The following is a 17,914-nucleotide window of genomic DNA, read 5'->3' as shown; positions in this document are numbered from 1 at the left end:
CTGGTGCCAGCACTCTGCCTGCCATCACCCAGCCTATCTGTGGGAAAAGGCTGAGCGCCAGGATCCCTGCTCTCTGGCAGACCCCGTGCTGTAAGCACAGCCTCTGGGACATGTTGACAAGGCATGAGGTAAAGCAGTGCTGGGGCTGCTCCATGCTTAAGGCCTAACTGGAAGCCAGATGCTTCAAGTGGTAAAGACACTAAAAATCCCATTGCTGTAGGTGTTGAGAAAGGAAAAGTCACTCCAGAGAAACTGAGGTGTCCTCACTGGTTTTCTTACTCCCCAAGCCCAAGAAGAGGGCAGTAGTCAGCAACCTGCAATAACACAAGAATCAGCTAAGTAGAGCCAAGGGAGCAAAGACTTTCCAGCTACACTGCAGGATCTCTGCTCCCCACACCAGTACGACTGCTTGCTTCTGCAGGACTTGTGTTATTATGGTTTCATCAGAGGAACTTGGCCTAGAAGATTCAGAATTGGGAAGAAAACTCATACTGGTGGTAACTTTTCTTCGGTCAGGAATCCTAGCTGTTCAAAAGGGATGAAGGAAAGCTGGGGGCTGCTCAGACAGCACTGACAGATTGATTTGGTGCAATAAGAGAAAGCACATCCTCACATTTATATGGATTTTCCCCAGTTCTATTTTTGCATGCAATGGTGTAGAAATTGCTCATAATAAAGCAACGTGCTGTTTTAATCTATCAGAAGAGAGCACTAAGAGTAAATTTGGCTTTGCTATACCAGTTACTATTGAGTCTACTTAACAGCAAATTGAGAGTAAAGAAATAAAAAACACATAAGGAAGTATCTCACTATGAACAACAGCAGGCAATTTCCTGATATGCGCATTTCAATACAAAGACAAATCAGAATGAAATCACATCACAATGTCATTATCAAAGGGGTTTAAATAAAGGTCTTTTCTGTCCTTTTCAAACTTTAAAATCATGAAGTATGACAGCAAGAAACTGTAAATCTTATTTATCCTAGTCATGCTTGGAGGAACAGTCCTGCAAACAAAAATTCTGGGCATAGAAACAGTGCATCGTGATGAAAAAGAAATCTGGCTGGTACAGCTTGTACCTCCCTGGAGCAAGTAAACTATTGGGAAAAAAAGGTTCTTTCCTAACCAATATTACAAGTCTATTGTGGACTTTGCCCTTTATCTAGTGAAATGCATTCATTGGAATGCAATTTTCACTTACAGCAAAGCCAGTCAGGGAGCAACAAAATTTGTGTGAGCATGCACCCATGTTAAACCTCTTTAAGATGCCAAAATTATGTAAAGGGATCTCAGACTAGGGGAGAAGCACCCCGAGAAGTGTCAGCAACCCTCTTTTTCCTTTTCACATATTAATTTGTTGTTGCTTGTCAAAAGACACGGCAGGAAAGCCCCGAAAGAAAAGGGAAAAAAAAAAAAAGCAGAAGAGGAAAGTATTTATCCTCCAGGGGGCACATGGGAGTTGGGAAGAACTCATCTTCAGGAGGATGCAAAGCAGTTTCATCACAAGTCTCTCAGTGCTCTGGGGGAGAGATGTGGCAGGGCACAGCAGGGGAATTAGCACTGCCCAGTAAATTTAAAGCAGTGAACTGAGGACAGGGAGGATAGGAGAGATCGCTGCAGGAGAGGAAGATTATATCTTCGAGGGTCCTGACTAAGAAAGTAGTCTACATCCTGGGTCACAAAAGAACAAAAATCATAACTGTGGAAATAAAAGTGAGAGAGAAGCTCAAAAACATGCCAACCCAGCTAACAGCTGGGCAGAACAGTAGAGCCAGGAGGGCCTTATGGCACCCACCCCTGCACAATAGCTGCTGAAGCCTTTGGAAATGTTCAAAACATTCCCGCTGTTCTTTTGATTCAGTGAAGGCCCTTATAAAGAATTATTTCGTTTTTGCAATTAAACACAATAAGAATGAGAAGTCAGTGTCATCATCCACCATAATTCTTTGCACAGTGTGTTAATAATCACCAGCATTTTATGTTAACATGCTGCTCAGATAAAACTCAAAACAAACATACATCTGCACAAGCCTCCCTGCAGCAGGCAGGGGCAGACCTTTCAGCTGGAAACACCCTAAACTTGCTCTCCAGAGCCCCAGGGTCCCAGAGCAGACCCCAAGGCATTCACAGCACACGGCTGAGGGGCACAAGGCTGCCATCCTATTGAAGTGACCTCAGCAACAGGGCTTTCACTCCTGCCTGCAGACTAATTCACAGTCTAAACACGTTCACTGTGAGAGAGCTTGTTCTCATATGCAACATTTAGTTGTTAATAACTCAGTGACACACCTGCCCTGCCTCACCTTCCTGTCTTCTCACTGGTTCCATGGAATAGTTTTACTTTTTCTGCTTCACTTTTGCACAAAATCAAAATATAATATGCTTGGCTGTCTACAGTAAGGGCAGGAGTTTAAAGCTGGACTCTGCACTTGATGCTGAGCTGTAACCACCAAATTACAGGGCCCTCCTTAATTACTATTTAGTTAAGGTATATAAAAGAATGCTGGGTCCTGTCTTTAGTAGACAATAAATAGTTCTGTAATGACAGACTAAGTAGCATCGCAGATTGACAAAGTTTGTTTACATAAAATTGCCTGCAATTTTTGCATGTTAAATGAGTGAGTAAAACACTAAAATCTTGACTAACAAAGTTACAGCTGTCTCTGTCATATGACAATTATACTTATATCCCATTAATAGCCATATTAGAGTTTTCCTGATTTTATATATTCTTTATATGGCTTAGGAGTACAGGCTGCTTTTTAGAAGGTGTTTATTTATACAGTATTTCTGTTCTTTGTGCTTCTTGTTCCTTTAATAGCTACTGGCTGGGTTTCCTCAGAAAGCAGTCTGTATTAACTGTCTCTCTGTTAATATCTCTACTCCCCAGACCAATTTTAGTTTCATTAATGCAATATTACCAAGTGTCTGATGTCAATCCATGTCCTAGAAGTTTAAGAAAAAACACTGTTACTTATTAGTTTGTTTTAATGTGCTGAACTCCACGTCTCTTTCTAAAATCTACCAGCTTGTTAAAGAAAAAAACCTTAATATTTAACATTGCACACAGAGCTAAAGTTCAGAGATGAATTATTAATTCAATGGGGTCTACTGAAAGGCAAACTGTTTACAATTTCACAGAACAGCTAGCTCCTTTCTCTGGAGGAGATGACAGCTGCAGGGCTCCTGATGTTTCCCAACGAGGACAAACAGGTCCAGGGTCTCTGTTGCAGCAGCTAAGTGCAGAATGCCTTAAATAGCACCTATTTCACTGCACTGCTTCAACTGCCTCCAAGGCATTGATGCAACTCACCTTGCCAATATGGTATTTAAGCACATGATAACAAACCTTGGCTAAAACTTCACACATGTATGTGCTCCAAAGCAGAAGCTGACTGCAAGCTGTTGAGAGAATGCAGATGTGCCTTGCAGACCTTTATAACTGTGCAGTACATTTTGCTAGCAGTAACAGGCTGGAAAGTATCCGTGGGGTCTACTCAGGTTCTGCAGATTAAGAGGCTTGTTTCACTTCAATGTTTGCCCCCCTGTTGTCTGAAGTTCCTGGACATACCAGTGCAGAAGTGCCAGTTCTCAAATACAGAAGTTATGGCCACCTAAAGAACTACTGTGAAACAGTACCATGGTGATTGCGTAGGGCTTCCTTCCTCTCCACAAAAAACAAAAAAAGGTAAAAAGTTTCATGCAACACTGCTTAGGAACTCTTTTGCAACAGAGAGGAAAACACTTGGACCACAGCACATGAAAAACACATTGGAATGCCATGATTTTTGGATGGAAGCCATAGTACCTGTCCTGCTAGGTCAAGAGACTCTTACCAATGAACAGGTCTATGTATGAGAGGCAGGAGAGAAGGGAGATGAAGTATTAAACAGTGTAACAAAACTGCCACATACTGATAAATAGTGAAATCCCTGGTAAATTTATGTTCTGATGGAATAATTCTGCAATATTTACTCCTTACAATTTACAGAAGCTTTTAGCAGCAGCAGAAGTACCATTGTGTAAATTTGAGCCACGTTCCGAATGTGTGAGCCTGAATGAAATCTTTCTTATTTTCACTGTTCCTAAATTACATGTTGCCGCTACACTTATCACTTGATAGCAATAATATGTACAATGAACAGCTTCATTCACAATTCTGCAGTGTATTTAAAGAGAAATCTGACACAGAATCCACTGAGTTATGCAGGTCTTCAAGACACAACAAACAGTAATGTTGCAACGTGGTACATTTTATTTTCCTTGCCAAACTGCCTGCTTAAAGATGCACTATAGAAAATGTCACCTCATTAAATACATCCTTCACCCACTCTTTAGACAGGCACTTACCCTACAAACATTTTTCCTTCATTGAATACCCAGAACTTCTATAGAACAAATGTTGCAAACACTAAGAGCTTGCAAGATAATGGGCTTCAGATTCATCCTTGCAAGCATTTTAAAAACAGTTGCAGACTACACTTTGTTTTCTTCACAGCCTACAGGTTTTAAAGGCCTGTGACACACTCTGTGGTAGAATTTCAGTTTTGAATATCATCCTGTTTTTCACTGAGAGGAAAACATCACCCAACCAGCAAATCCAAAATACAAACTTTATGTACCCTTCTAGCCAGCTATTAACATCTACCAGTGTAGAGCTTTACTGCTCACACACAGATGATGCACAGCTCTGTCTGTGCTAGGAGTGCAGCTCCACTGTGAATCTGCAGTTAACCAGAGTGGCTCTTACTAGAGCAGGATTGGAAAGGGGAGCATGAGGAATCAGAGCAAAAAGATAACTTGGACAGTTTGGCAGGCTGTACCTGCAGTGCACACAAAAGCAGCTAGATGCTTCCTGGACATTCATATCTGGAGGTTTTGTACTCCAACAGGTGAATTTGCCACATCATTTGATATAATTAATTCAGGGATCTCCATATCATATTTACAAGAATGGCGCAGACATGTCCAGAATTCAATTTTGCCCTTCTGTTTTTAAAAATAATATGTTTGTTTAAGCAGTGCAGGTCATAATGCAGATGTGTTTACACTGGCTTATATCCAACTTCCAATCCAATTTTAACTGCCAATTTTTTGTATCATACAACCATCAGTTAGGCTGGGAATTGACATACTCTGGAGCCTAGCCACAGTAAGAAATTATTCCAACCATCAAAATACTTATAATCTTAGCCTTTGTCCAATAACTTGAATGCACAAGAGATTCCATTCATTAAACTCTGTCTCTAACAGTAGAAGATTTAAATCTTTTCAATAATACAAATTCACCCGAACCAGGTGAGATTTTAAGGTGTCATACTGCAGTTTAGACTTACCTTCCCAAAGCTGGCAGCATTAACAGGTTGTGTGTCGTTTTTCTCACAGAAGTCCAAGTAATGCATGTAGAGAGCACTTCGAGGAATGCAAACACCTTCTGCAATCTCATAGTTCTCCTCCAGCCTTAAAAAGCAAATATCAGACAGAGAGAACTGCAAGTATGTTGGATGTTCTGCATGGTAAACTGTACAAAGCCTCACCTTTTAAGTCCAAATATTCTGACTTCCACTTGTCTAGTAAATTTTGTCTGCTTCATTCCTAAGTGTTCCTTCCAATTCATTCCCGTAAAACTTACTTGCTTCATTTGGTTCACACTTGCTATCAAAACCATAGGCTGTGAGTTCCCAGCAATCTGTTATACCTTAAAAGCATTCTACAGTAAATAAATATATGTACAACTATGAAGCAATAAATACTCACTGAGGAGAAGCATTCCCTCTTTCTTTACAGAACACTTCATCTTTGGTTCATGACACTCTTTTCACTCCTGTCCAGCTGCAAAATTGCTTACCTTGAGGAAGCAGGCATGGCTAAAGCAAATAATTTGCTAATACTCAGGAGTGCCCACAAAATCTTATTGTGTAATATTTTCTTGCTATTGTTTATGGACAAAGTGAAAAAAACAAAAAGAAAACACAATTTGAATACAATGCTGAAAAAAAACCTCAGTGAAATAACATCTTCTACCTTTTAGAAATTATACTTATCTTTTTTACGCATGCAAATATACAACTATAAAATTTTAAATTATATGTCAAATATATGAGCAAGCATATGCTTCATTTTTAAAGCTTGAAACTGGTCTTATTATAAACCTACAGAGTAGAAGAAACATTCCTTTAAAATGCCATTTTTTATGGTTGCTGACCCAAATGTGTTCAGGAGATATGTACATACACACTTAACATTAAACCATAATTAGTCTTATTATTGATGATGTCAGTCATAGGCATCTGTCACGTGTGTGCTTGTCTGCCTTGCTGGGTAAGGGAAGAATTTAGGTGTAACTTCCTCTTAATTGCATCAAAAAACAAATATATATTTTCCAAAAACTCCTGTTTTACATCAAATAATCCCCTGCCATTTGATAGCAATAGAACACCTTCCAAATATCTTGTTTCTCTTCTTCATTGCCTTTTTCAGGATCTACCTACCTTCCATTTCAGTTATCGTGATCATTTGTGACTGCAAACTATTTTAATAAGATATCCGGCTAGATGAATGGAATCAGTTTGTATGGGCAACATCTATTCTTCCCTGGTTTCTACAGAAATATCATCATGGCATCTTTCCTCAATTTCATAGTGCTCTAACAAAACCTCCTTTCAAAACCTGGAGAGTTCGTTTGTATACTATAGCTGCTAATTGGAATGTCAGCTTCCGTGACCAGGACAGGACAGAAAGAAAAGCAGTTAATTATTTCTCTTCATATCTGATGAATTTTTCTCTTTTTCTCGTCTCTTTCACAGGGAGTCATTAGTCTGACACTGAACAATGCCCCATTATACCTGAACTTTTTTTTAATGATCAAAAACCCATCTTGCTCCACTTCTTTTATTTTCCTGTCTTTTATTTAACAACTTTATCATATTTTGAATCCAGCTTCATTCTACAGTATTGTAGAAAAATAATGAATGCAATCTCCTACCTAACAAACCATTATCAGTTATAAAATATACATATATATATATAAACATTTTATATCATGTTGTAATAAAGCCATGTGAAATCCAGTAGCTCACCATGAGACCTTTTGTACCACTACAGTATAGGAAAAAAGCCCATAATCCTTCTACAGGAATGACAATTTTATCTGTCCTATTATTGTCTTTACTGCTTCCCTCCATACACACTTACATAGTTCTAGATTAAATGAGATTATTCTAGAGCAGTCACGTCTGTAGTGTTGTAAAACATTTATTTTTATATCTCAAGACCACAGAACAACTGTGATGCTAACCATTGTTAATCACATAGAAGATTCTAGAACAGATTAATTTTGATGGAGTATAACAACATAAAAGTATGAAGTATGAATCTGGGGTGAATCTATTCCCTAGCTATGCTTTACCATGCTCTTTTAAAGTTATTTTGATAAACATTGAAAATAGAGTAGCTTTGTTGACTTCAGCTTCAAAATACTGTTATTATTCAGAGTATACCTACACAGCAAACTGCATGGGATTAGGTTGTCTGTACTTTGAATAAATCTGTGTTTGAGGAAGTAAACACACACACACCCCCAAAAATGAAGTAAAGTCTCACACTTGCACCTTGGTCAACCAGTTCACCACTGAAATAAACATAAATGTTTTAGAGCCAAGGTACAGCTTTACAGATGATAATGAGCACAGGAACATGGGATAAGCACAGAACACCAGGTATTGCTATATTCATGCCTTAACAGTTAAATTCAAGCTTGTGCAGTTTCCCAAATTATGATGTATTTGGCAGTTTCCTCAATTATGATGTATTTGGCAGTAATGCTCCATTCACCAGGCCTCTCACTTCATTTTGTATCATCAACAAAACAAAACAAAAGCATCATTCCTGTTTCCAGGAAAAGGCTATTTAGCCAGGCTGACAGTCATCCAGACACGATTCTTGGTTTCTTCAGCTATTCTTCATCCTCCACATTTAAAATGTTTAACATATTTCACCTTCAGAGAGGCACAAACATTAAGGATATCTCCCCATGGGATTGATATTATTTGGTCTTTACAGCAAGATTCCAGACAAGGAATAACTAATAAAGCTGATGGCAACATGAACCATGTGACAAAATGTACATATTTCCTTTATGTCTTTGCTATGCTTTCCCCACTGCTTTCTTCCTCTTCTTTTTGGGTCCACCTGACATTTCCTCAGTTTCTGTTTTTCAACACTCCATCACCTTTCACTAGCTCTAACTGGTAATAATATCTAACAGTAAAAACACAACCAGTTTTAACTCAGCAGACACCAGATACTGCAGACAACTGGGAGGTTTCCATTTGCCAGAACAAGGGCAGTTTGGTATTATATCCAGAAAACTGGTCAATAATTTACCCCACGGATTCCACCTCTTGTGGAATCACACAGATTCTAGCAACCACCAGAGATTGTTGTTAGAAGGCAGGACACATGCTTGCCCAAGCAACACTCAGATATATTTTTTAGTCTTCCCTGCATGCAAATACTTGGTGTGAAGCCAGATGTTGTGCTTTTGGCTGAGAAAGGGTTATATTTGTTCCTAGTGGCTGGTACTGTGCTGTGTTTTGGGTTTAGTGTGACAATAATGTTGATAACCCTTTCAGGTGTTGCTAAGTTGTGTTTACCCAAGTCAGGGACTCTCCAGTCTCCCACATTGTGCCAGAGAGGAGCTTCACAAGAAGCTGGGGGTGTCCACAACCAGACCAGCTGATCTGAACAGGCCAGAGGAATATTCCTTACCATGGAACATCATGTCCAGTAAATAATCTGGAGGAGCTGGCTGTGAAGTGCTGATCAGGGGTGGGCTGGGCCTTGGTCAGCAGGTGGTGAGCAACTGCATCGTGCATCGCTTGTTTTTTCTTGGATTTTATTACTCTTCTTCCTTTTCATTAACACTACTACTACTATTATTATTATCCTATATTACTTTAATTATTAATTTTTCCTTATCTCAGCTTATGGGTTTTTGCCTTTTTCCAACTCTCCTCCCCATGCCAGTGAGAGTAGGCAAGGGGAAGGAGTGAGTGAGCAGCTGTGTGGTACTTAGTTGTTGGCTGAGGTTTAACCACCACCCCTGAGCGAGCAAAACTGCCCAACATGTAAAGCTACACCTCCAGGAAGTGCTCTGTGCAGCAATTCTACAGTGCTGATCACAAAAGTTTGCCAACCCACAGGTTGCTGTGTGCTACTGCAGTACAAATAACCCAAGGCTAATGTGTCTGATTTTCCAGAACAGTGGGAACTGCACATCTTCACTCAAAATAAGCTTGGTATTTTAGCAGTTTCATCCTAAGTTTTGAGCTTCCCATTTTGTTTTGTATATCAATTTCTCCAGGAAATACCAGTTCAAAGATGCAGTACATATGTTGAAAAGCATATGGAAACTCCCAGAAAACTGCCCTCCAGGTATGGCTAGTAAGCTGGGAAACTTCTTACCTACATGCCTGTTATTAAATTCAGCCAATTGTATAATTCAGTTTGACAGCAGCCAAAGATTTTTAAACATGAAAACTTCTTTGCTTTCTGTTACCTCATGGAATTTTGGGTGAAAAATGAATGGAGGAAATTGCTGATGCTCCAGAAGACTCAAAGGGTTCTGACCTACTTCAACATGTAAGAAACATAATACAACAGACAGGTAGTAAGCCAGCACACTAGCAAGGGGAAGAAGTTACAAGCAGCCTTTTCAGAACCAAAATTCTAGGACTCTACTGCAAACACTGCTGAGTGAACATTAGTGTGCACACCACATTCCAGCAGGGCTCAATATCCCAGGAGTTTAGGGATTTACTAACCTTTATGACTGATGAAGCTTGAAAGTATTTGGCAAAAGACTGTTTAAAGTATTTGCAGGTTTTCTGTTGGGAACAGTATCACTGGATGTTCTAATTAATGCTGGCTTCTTGGCTATGACATTATTTGCTCCTGTGGAAAAGGCTCTTAACTGACTTCACTGCAAAATAAACACTGCTCTGAATCTGGTAAGAACTGCTTGCTATTCTTTTAGCTAGATAATTCTTTACTATCCTTGAAGCTGTGGGAATGAATAAAGAAAAATAATAAAATAGCACCATGATGCTTCATTATTATTCTAATAATTTCCTCTCTGTCTGTAGTTACTCCCTTTCTTGAGTGCCTGTTAAAGAAAAGTAATTCACTTTTCTTGAACTTCTGAAAAACGGGACTTTTGTGATACAAATAGGTACAAAGAAACAATAGCTCATAACTAAATTATTTATATTTGCCCATCTCATTATTAGCACTGAAAGTGTCTGTAGCTTTCTGAATAGTGGCAGCAATACATTCAAAATCAACTCATAGGTCTTGAGGTTTTTAGTCTATAAACCTCACCAATCAACTTTAACAAGCAAATACAGAAGAAATAATTCGAATCATCTTTATGCATATTTCACAGGAAGAAAAATGGAGCAAAATACACTGAATGAATTATTCTTTGCTGGACTTTTTTTGTCAGTAAAATCTCCCAAGAGACTGACAGAAGCAGAGAAAGAAGTTTGATAGCATTTTGTTTTTAAAAACTCATATTTTTTACCAATAATCTTATCTTTTCATGCAGAGAGTATAAGAAGTACTTCAGGTACTTATGGATAAAATAAAGGCCTATCTTTAAAAAGGCTTAAAACAAGTTAAAGACTATGGGATTTCACATAAATGTGTTCAAAAGCTTCTCTGTAATAGAGCTTCGTTCTGCCAGATACATGGAACCTCTCGAAAGATACTTGGTCACTTACAGTGTTAAGAAATCTAAACAAGAATTAAAAACCTAAATTGAGGCAAAAGTCAACAAAAGTCCAAGAGATGACCTATAGCAAGAGATGTCAGAATTACAGGTGTGCATTACAGAACATGCAGACTAAAATACTGCTGCAAATCACAGGGAACAGCACTGATTTATTTTTTATAGCACTGTAGACTAACTCTCAAACTATCCTCTCTCTCTTCCTAATTATTCTTCCTTTATTTTCTGCTCACTAGCTCTGCAAGGGGATTTTTACAAATTAATCAAACCTCAAACTCTTTCCTTTTGTTGTCTTCTACATTAAAATACAGAGATCTCATGTCAGTAAAACAGTTGGTAAGGATGGGTTGCATCAGATGTTGAAACAAACATGAGACTTGAAAAAAAACCTCATTACTAGTTTTCTTCTTGTAATAAATGTAACAATGATGACAAACCACAAATAATCAGCTGGAAAGGTGGCAAATAAATACACTAAGTAGATTTTCTAAGCTGTGTCAGAAGTTTGCTCTGCTCAAACGAATCCTGTAAGACATTTTTTGAGAAATGTTGTACGGGTTACAAACAGGCAGCGTAAACATTTACAGTGAAAGTATCTTTAGAACTCTAAGATGGCCAAGAGCTCTATTCCTTCATTTGGAAAGAGCCTAAGAAAAACACCAATACATTTCTTGATTTTCTTAAAAGGCATCTTACCATTGCAGTGTGGCTGGAGTAGAATGCGGTTTTGATGCTCTATTATTTTCTTTTTCCTCATCTGTTAAAAAACAAACAAACAAAGTTATGTAATTTCATCAGGAATTTCTCAGGAATTCATGAACTGTTTTTTTAAAAATAAATAATTTTTGAATAGCGACAATTTTTTGAACTAATTAAAATTAAAAAAAGAAATAAAATGTGCTCAAGTGCCAAAGCTTTCTCAAAATTTTGGCTAAACTCTGGAAATGTAAATAAAGATGTTCTCTAAACTACCATCTGTAGATACTGTTTAAGGCAGTAAACCCTGCAAATATCACTGGTAGCAGGAGCAGAGTGGTGCCTAGGAATATTGACACTAAAAAGGATAAATTTATATGGAAAAAAAGCAACTCTTAGATCTCTTACCAGCATGCAGACAGTTTCACTCACTCTAAGGAACTGTTGCCTTACACAAGTTTTATATTAGATAAGGTATTTAAACAAATGGGGTACACCCATGGTTTGATCCTAACACAGGGTATTAGATGATTATAAGTTTATAGAGATTAATTCTGAATTTAAAAGTGTGTATTCTGTAATATACTTTATTAATTTACAGGTGATTTCTCTGATAATTTTCCCAATTAGCTGTTTCCAAGGCAACTCTGATTTTCTGACTTTAGCAAAAAAATTGGATAAAAGATGACTAAAGAAAAAGGTAATTAAAATAAAACTTCAAATATTGGATTATTTCCAGTTTGTACTTGTTCTTTTGAAACAATTTAGAAATACGTATAGAATGATTCTGAGCAAATCATGTTTTGTTAAACGTGTAAAACACTCCCGGGTGAAAACGGAGCGGAGTGCAATCAGCAGCTCCAGAAGGGTATTCTTCGGGAAACAGTGTTGTATCAAACACATTTTGAGATTTTTAACAGCTTTGTCCCCCGTGAAAACAACCAGCGCAGACGGCATCGATACCTAACCAAAGAGGTGAACATGTACACCACGCTGCAAGTGGCATTTCTTCACGTAATTAACTTTAGGAAGTTCCCCTCAGGGTGCTGGATGTGCGGGAGCCGGGCGGTCTCCTCTGCACATCGCACCCTCTCGGGACTCCTTTTGTGCCGTGCGGGGAACCCGCGCACACAATTCTACAACAAATAATCTCGGAAAGCTGTGCGCAGCGCTCATCCCCCAGGATTTCTTGCCTTGCCCACGGGATGCTGAGCCAGCCGAGCACCCCGTATCCCTTGGGCGCTCCCGTCCCGCAGCTCCCCGCGGACCCCCGGCGCAGCCCCCGCCCGCATCTCTGCATCATCTGCATCACAATGAGCCCCTAATGACTGGGCCGCACACTCCCTTCCCCTGCCTTTCAGGGCCCGCTTTTATTCATCGCTCAGGACCAACATACGCATCCCAAATCGCTTTTAAATTGTGGGTTTCGTTTGTTTTTTCCTGCGCGGGCGGCCGGAGTGCCGCGAAGCCGGGCACACGCCGGAACGCGGAGCGGCCCCGCACGCACGGGGACCTGCCCTGGGATGGCTCCCACCTCGTAAGGTGCCCGAATTGCCCTCTGGAAACGCGGCAGATACCGAACATCAAGTCAATAACTAAGTTACACAATATCTCTACACCCTTTCCGTCCGCTCCCAGCTGTATCTCCCTTGCATTTAAGAGTGAGCTGCTGTGAGCACCTGCCCTCAAACACACTTCACATCGGCCACACTCAGCTGCTCCCACCTAAGGATTTGTTTTAACAACACAAGCTAGCAATTATGTCATAAACTGCAATTTGTATCTCCTTCCTCAGGTATGTTTGCTGCCTGGGGATCCTACTTCAAGACTCCTCGGCATCGTCCCCTAACTGTCCCTTGAAACCAAGGAGGACTTGGACTGTAACTCAGAAAATTTCTTCAAGCATTAATTTCCGCTGATCAACTGGATTTTCAACAAAGCTAGATTTTTCACAGAGTTAGTGCTTGTCACCCCAAAATCAATTCAACAAGAAAATAGTGCAACTTTATTTTCTGCCAAGGGACCAGCTGTCTGCCAAACTTTTACTTTTCTATTAAAAAGGTGGAAAGGATCACAGATGGTACAGGAATAGACAGGACATAGAAATACAGACTTTCAGTATTACATATACAAGCTCTTAATTCTTCCTTGTCTAGTTTAAAATTATAATATCATCAGATAATTGACTAGCAGAAAATAATAAATATCCCTATATTATATATATATATATATAAAAAATACTTTGTATTTTAGCTGACAGCAGGGCACCTGATGATGTCCATATCAAGCAGAGAATGTCTAACTCTTTTGACTCAGGTCTGATACCAGATCACTTTGTCTAGCTTGAAAGAAGGAAGGGAGAACAGTATTTCTTACTTTTTGGTCTGTCATTTTATCAATTCACATCAAAACAGCACTGTGGGTTAAAATAAAGTCATACCTTTTAAAATCCAAACTATTTTGTAGGAAAAAGAAATAAAGTCACTGAAAAGAAGTCCTGCTCCAAGGCACTGTCAAAGAAGAGACTGACAGTTCTTCTATGACAAATCCAAAAGGGCTTGAAGTCACAAGGAAAAATCTTGTTGAATTCACAGTTTCAGAGGTTCACACACAGCATCTCAGGGAGAAACCCATCAAGTGTGCTCACTCCAGTGCCAGTAGGAAGACTACCAGCATCCCAAGGCAAGGTGTCTTCCAGGTACCTGATTAGATAGAAAACCTGGTACTCATCCCAAACTGAATACAAAAAATAGCTTAGACAATTGCAAATAAAACTCTCAGCACAGAAAGGGCCTTCAAATATAATAAAACCAGGAATCAATTATGTTCCAGAAAAAACAGTATGTGTTGGCTCCCAGAGATATCAGAGAATCCTTATATGTCAAACTCCATGGAAGTTTCTTTGCTAACTGCTCCACCTTACTCCCAAAATTCTGTTTCAAAGCCACTCAAGTAGTCGTGTTTGTATCTTGTGAGCATTTGTACCTTGGTGGCTTTCCCAGAGCTCTCAGTGGTATCCTCTAACTTTTGCTGTCTGATTCTAGGTACAGCACAAGGGGTTTCTTACTTCTTGGTGCAAGAGATGGAGACAACAGGAGCTGTGCTCAGCAGCTTGGAGCCTTCTGCCTTAAACACAGAGTGGAACAACCCAAAGTGAAGAGGCACCTTTTTTGGTAAAGTGTTGGTGTTAGTCTGTTTAGCATAACTGAGCTGGAGCCAAGCTCTTCTTTCCACTGTGGAGAGCCCTGTACCTTCCAGTGCTGCCTGCACGTGTCTCGAAACCACTAAGGAGCTAACATGCTGTTAGTATCTTTACATAGATACTTCCCTTGGTTCAGGTAGCTTCACATTTTTCAGAGGAATATCCTCTTCCTCTGTATCCCCTGCAGGCCAGGTTCTGACTGTTCTCAGAAGTGATTTGGCCTTAGCCAAAATTAAATTACAGTACAAATCTAACTTATCTTTTACTCACATGTAGCCATAAATAAGATTCAGGCTCATTAGGAGGTATTCCATGCTTTTAGAACAGTGGGATCTTTTAAAATCCTCTGAGAAACATGGGGGTATAGTTCTCTCTGAGTAGGTATGACTGAAATAGAATTTTCTCCAAGAATAATTTCAGTGAAAACAAGTAGCTTTTTTTAAAACTTTTTTTTTAATGGAAGAATAAGAGGTTTACTTCAAACAAACAAACAAACAAACAAAAAAAGCTGCTGGATAAGTCCATTACATCCCATATGAACATGGATTTTGAACACCACTTTCGAAGAACAAAAAATAGTCTGAATATTTTCTTTTATCTCATCAGAAGTATACGTATTCACAATTCCTAATATGCAAGAAAATTTGGACAAGCAACTCTTCTACTTTATCTAAAAACATCACGATTCCTTCCCCAGGGAACTGAAGTTGAAACTTTCATAAGCTTTTTTTTGTGTTCTTCCAGACCTCTATTTCAGTTTGGACAACCAGGTTCAATGCAGAGTACACAGAAAAATTTTATGTAGTTGTTTTTTGTAAATTATTAGCTATAAGGTTGTATCATTCCCTTTTCCTATGAATATTTTGACTAACCTGGAATATGGAAGTGGCAGGAAGAAAAATATTTTAAAAGCTGGAAAGTGAAATAAAATTGAGTGATAATTTTTACACTAGAATGTAAAAGTTGCTGTTCAGAAGATGCCATAAAATGTTCCAAAAGGGTAAGAAGCACTCCTGGAAGCACAGAGATGATGTGAATCCATGACTATGAGTCATTGCTTCCTTTCCCAGTGGAACAAGGTTCAGGAAGCCTGGGGGTATCTGGATAAGAATGGAAGATTACAAAGAACCCTGAAGTATGATTCTGTAGCATACTCATAGCATTTTCATAGCATACTCTGTAGCATTTTCAGCTGTAGAAAAGGAGACCAGCAAAACTATTATTCCTGTCCTAAAACCCTGTGAACTCTAAAATCATCCAGGAAAAAAAACAGTCACAAGAGCAAGCACTATGCCCAGTAAGAACATTATCAGTTCACAGCACAAGTTCTCATAATCATCAGTGAAGCTAAGGCCAAAAAAAAAAAAAGAAGTCCACCCCAACTGAAAACCAAACCCATGTTTTCTCAGGTAGTTCAGCCTACAGCTACTTCATGTATGTAGAGACAAAAAACCTGTCAAGAAGAAGGTGGACTAGGCTTTCCTTTGGTTGCAGATGAAAATGACCTACACTGACAGTGGCAATTTCACCACCATTCTGAAGAATTCAAGTAGGGTTTTGTGGGTTTTCTCAAAGCATTTTTCCTCCTGCTTTGTTTGTAAATGTGTGGCAGAGGCTGGACAAAGGATGACAGAATGGTTTGGAAATTTCTTGGTTGATGTTTGGACAGTGTTATGTTAGAAAAATGTTAGAAAAATGTTAGAAAGAACTCTAGAGCTAGAAAGGAGCACGTAGGACAGTGATTTATACAGTGAAACTTCTAGTTTGTTCTGGATTTCACAGATTATTGCAGTGGCTTATTTTGCTTTCCTACCTCTTCACCTTCTCCCCTCCCTCACCTCCCCCTCAAAACAAGGATGACTTTTCAGGTGGATTAATTCTCTTATCTGCACTGCAGAAATGCTGGTAATCAGTGCAAAGGAAGCATCTGGAAGAACTGGCTATTAAGAAGGAAACTAGATAAAATCAATTCTGCCTCTCATTTGGGTTTCCATTATACGCTGTGACAATGTCTTCTGTGCACAAATACTGGAACAAATTCATTTATGTATTCGTTTTATCAGTTCTAAATTCACTGCATTTCATTATCATTGCTTGCCCCTTAATTCCAGAACCAGGAAAGAGAATTAGCCACCATCCCATCTTCACAATGCCCCTGTCTGAAACACCTGCTCTTGTTAACCACACAGGTCCTTGTTTTACTAGCCCCAGACACCATGGAAGTTTCTCATGGTCATATTTAAAGCACATTAAACAATCCTGAATTCTGACCCTATAAAGACTCTGAAGACACATCTCATTCATTACAGATTTCTTCCATCACTTTCTCAGTAGCATCAGAGTGAAATGAGCTTTGTATATCTCACAGGTTCTCATAAAACTCAAAATAAAAAGCTGCTGTTCATATTTATACTACAATCCACTATAATTTTTAAAAGATAAATTAATTCTTATTCCTTAATTTTTAAAACAGAAAACGCCAAATGTCTCCCAGTTTCACTGTCGATCTTTAAAGATTCTTGTCCACTGTTCTTAGCTTGGGAGTCATGAATAAATACCATTTTTCTACATCTTCCTTCTCCTTCAGAAATATTCCCTCAAAAGATATCCCTAGACAAATGAGAGTAAGGCCCCAGTACAGCAAATTTCATGATCTGTTACAATACTGTGCTACAAGGCACATAACTTTACCATGAGGTCAAAATCAATAATTCTCTTTAAAAAAAAAAGTAAAAGGGAATTGCACCAGTGAAGATATTTAAAATATACTTTCTAAATACATATTTATGAAATGTAAATTACTAGTTTCTGAATTAGAGAATTCAATCAACATTAATATCTTATAATGTGAATATATGAAGTCCTGAGAGGAAAAGTAGCACAAAGAGTCTTTTGCTTTTGGCAAATTAAGCCGAATAGAAACTGCATAAACAGGGAAAATTAATTTAGAAGCTAAAAATTGTCTTACAATTTTAAAAATAGACAATTCGGCTATTTTAAACTACTTTGAAGTAATTTTGATTACCCACTATTGCTAAAAGCCAAGATCTAAAATTACTATCACTAGAAAAAAAATTATTATTTTAAAATCAGCTAGATTGATTAGTGTTTTATGACTTTCACTAAAAGGAAAGCAATATGTTTTAGTATGTGCTATTTTAATCTCATGATCGTTTAATTCTTAGAGGACTTTTTCTTTGTGTTTTGATATAGTAGTATTGGAAAA

The 17,914-nt window shown here is 38.6% G+C and overlaps 1 protein-coding gene across 1 annotated transcript in view; it reads right to left on the bottom strand.

Annotated features, from left to right (window-relative positions):
- Nucleotides 1–17,914, bottom strand: part of RFX4 (regulatory factor X4) — an 83,124-nt gene that overhangs the window by 47,736 nt on the left and 17,474 nt on the right. The window contains exons 5-6 of the mRNA XM_062492522.1: nucleotides 11,487–11,547; nucleotides 5,338–5,461 (exon numbers count right to left, since the gene is read on the bottom strand). Coding sequence (XP_062348506.1) covers nucleotides 5,338–5,461; nucleotides 11,487–11,547 — 185 coding nt within the window. The remainder of the gene's footprint in view (nucleotides 1–5,337; nucleotides 5,462–11,486; nucleotides 11,548–17,914) is intronic.

The sequence above is a fragment of the Cinclus cinclus genome, chromosome 4, assembly GCF_963662255.1.
Source record: "Cinclus cinclus chromosome 4, bCinCin1.1, whole genome shotgun sequence".
Taxonomy (NCBI): domain Eukaryota; kingdom Metazoa; phylum Chordata; class Aves; order Passeriformes; family Cinclidae; genus Cinclus; species Cinclus cinclus.
Note: the sequence above shows the minus strand (reverse complement) of the source record. Positions and strands in the feature narration are given on the sequence as shown.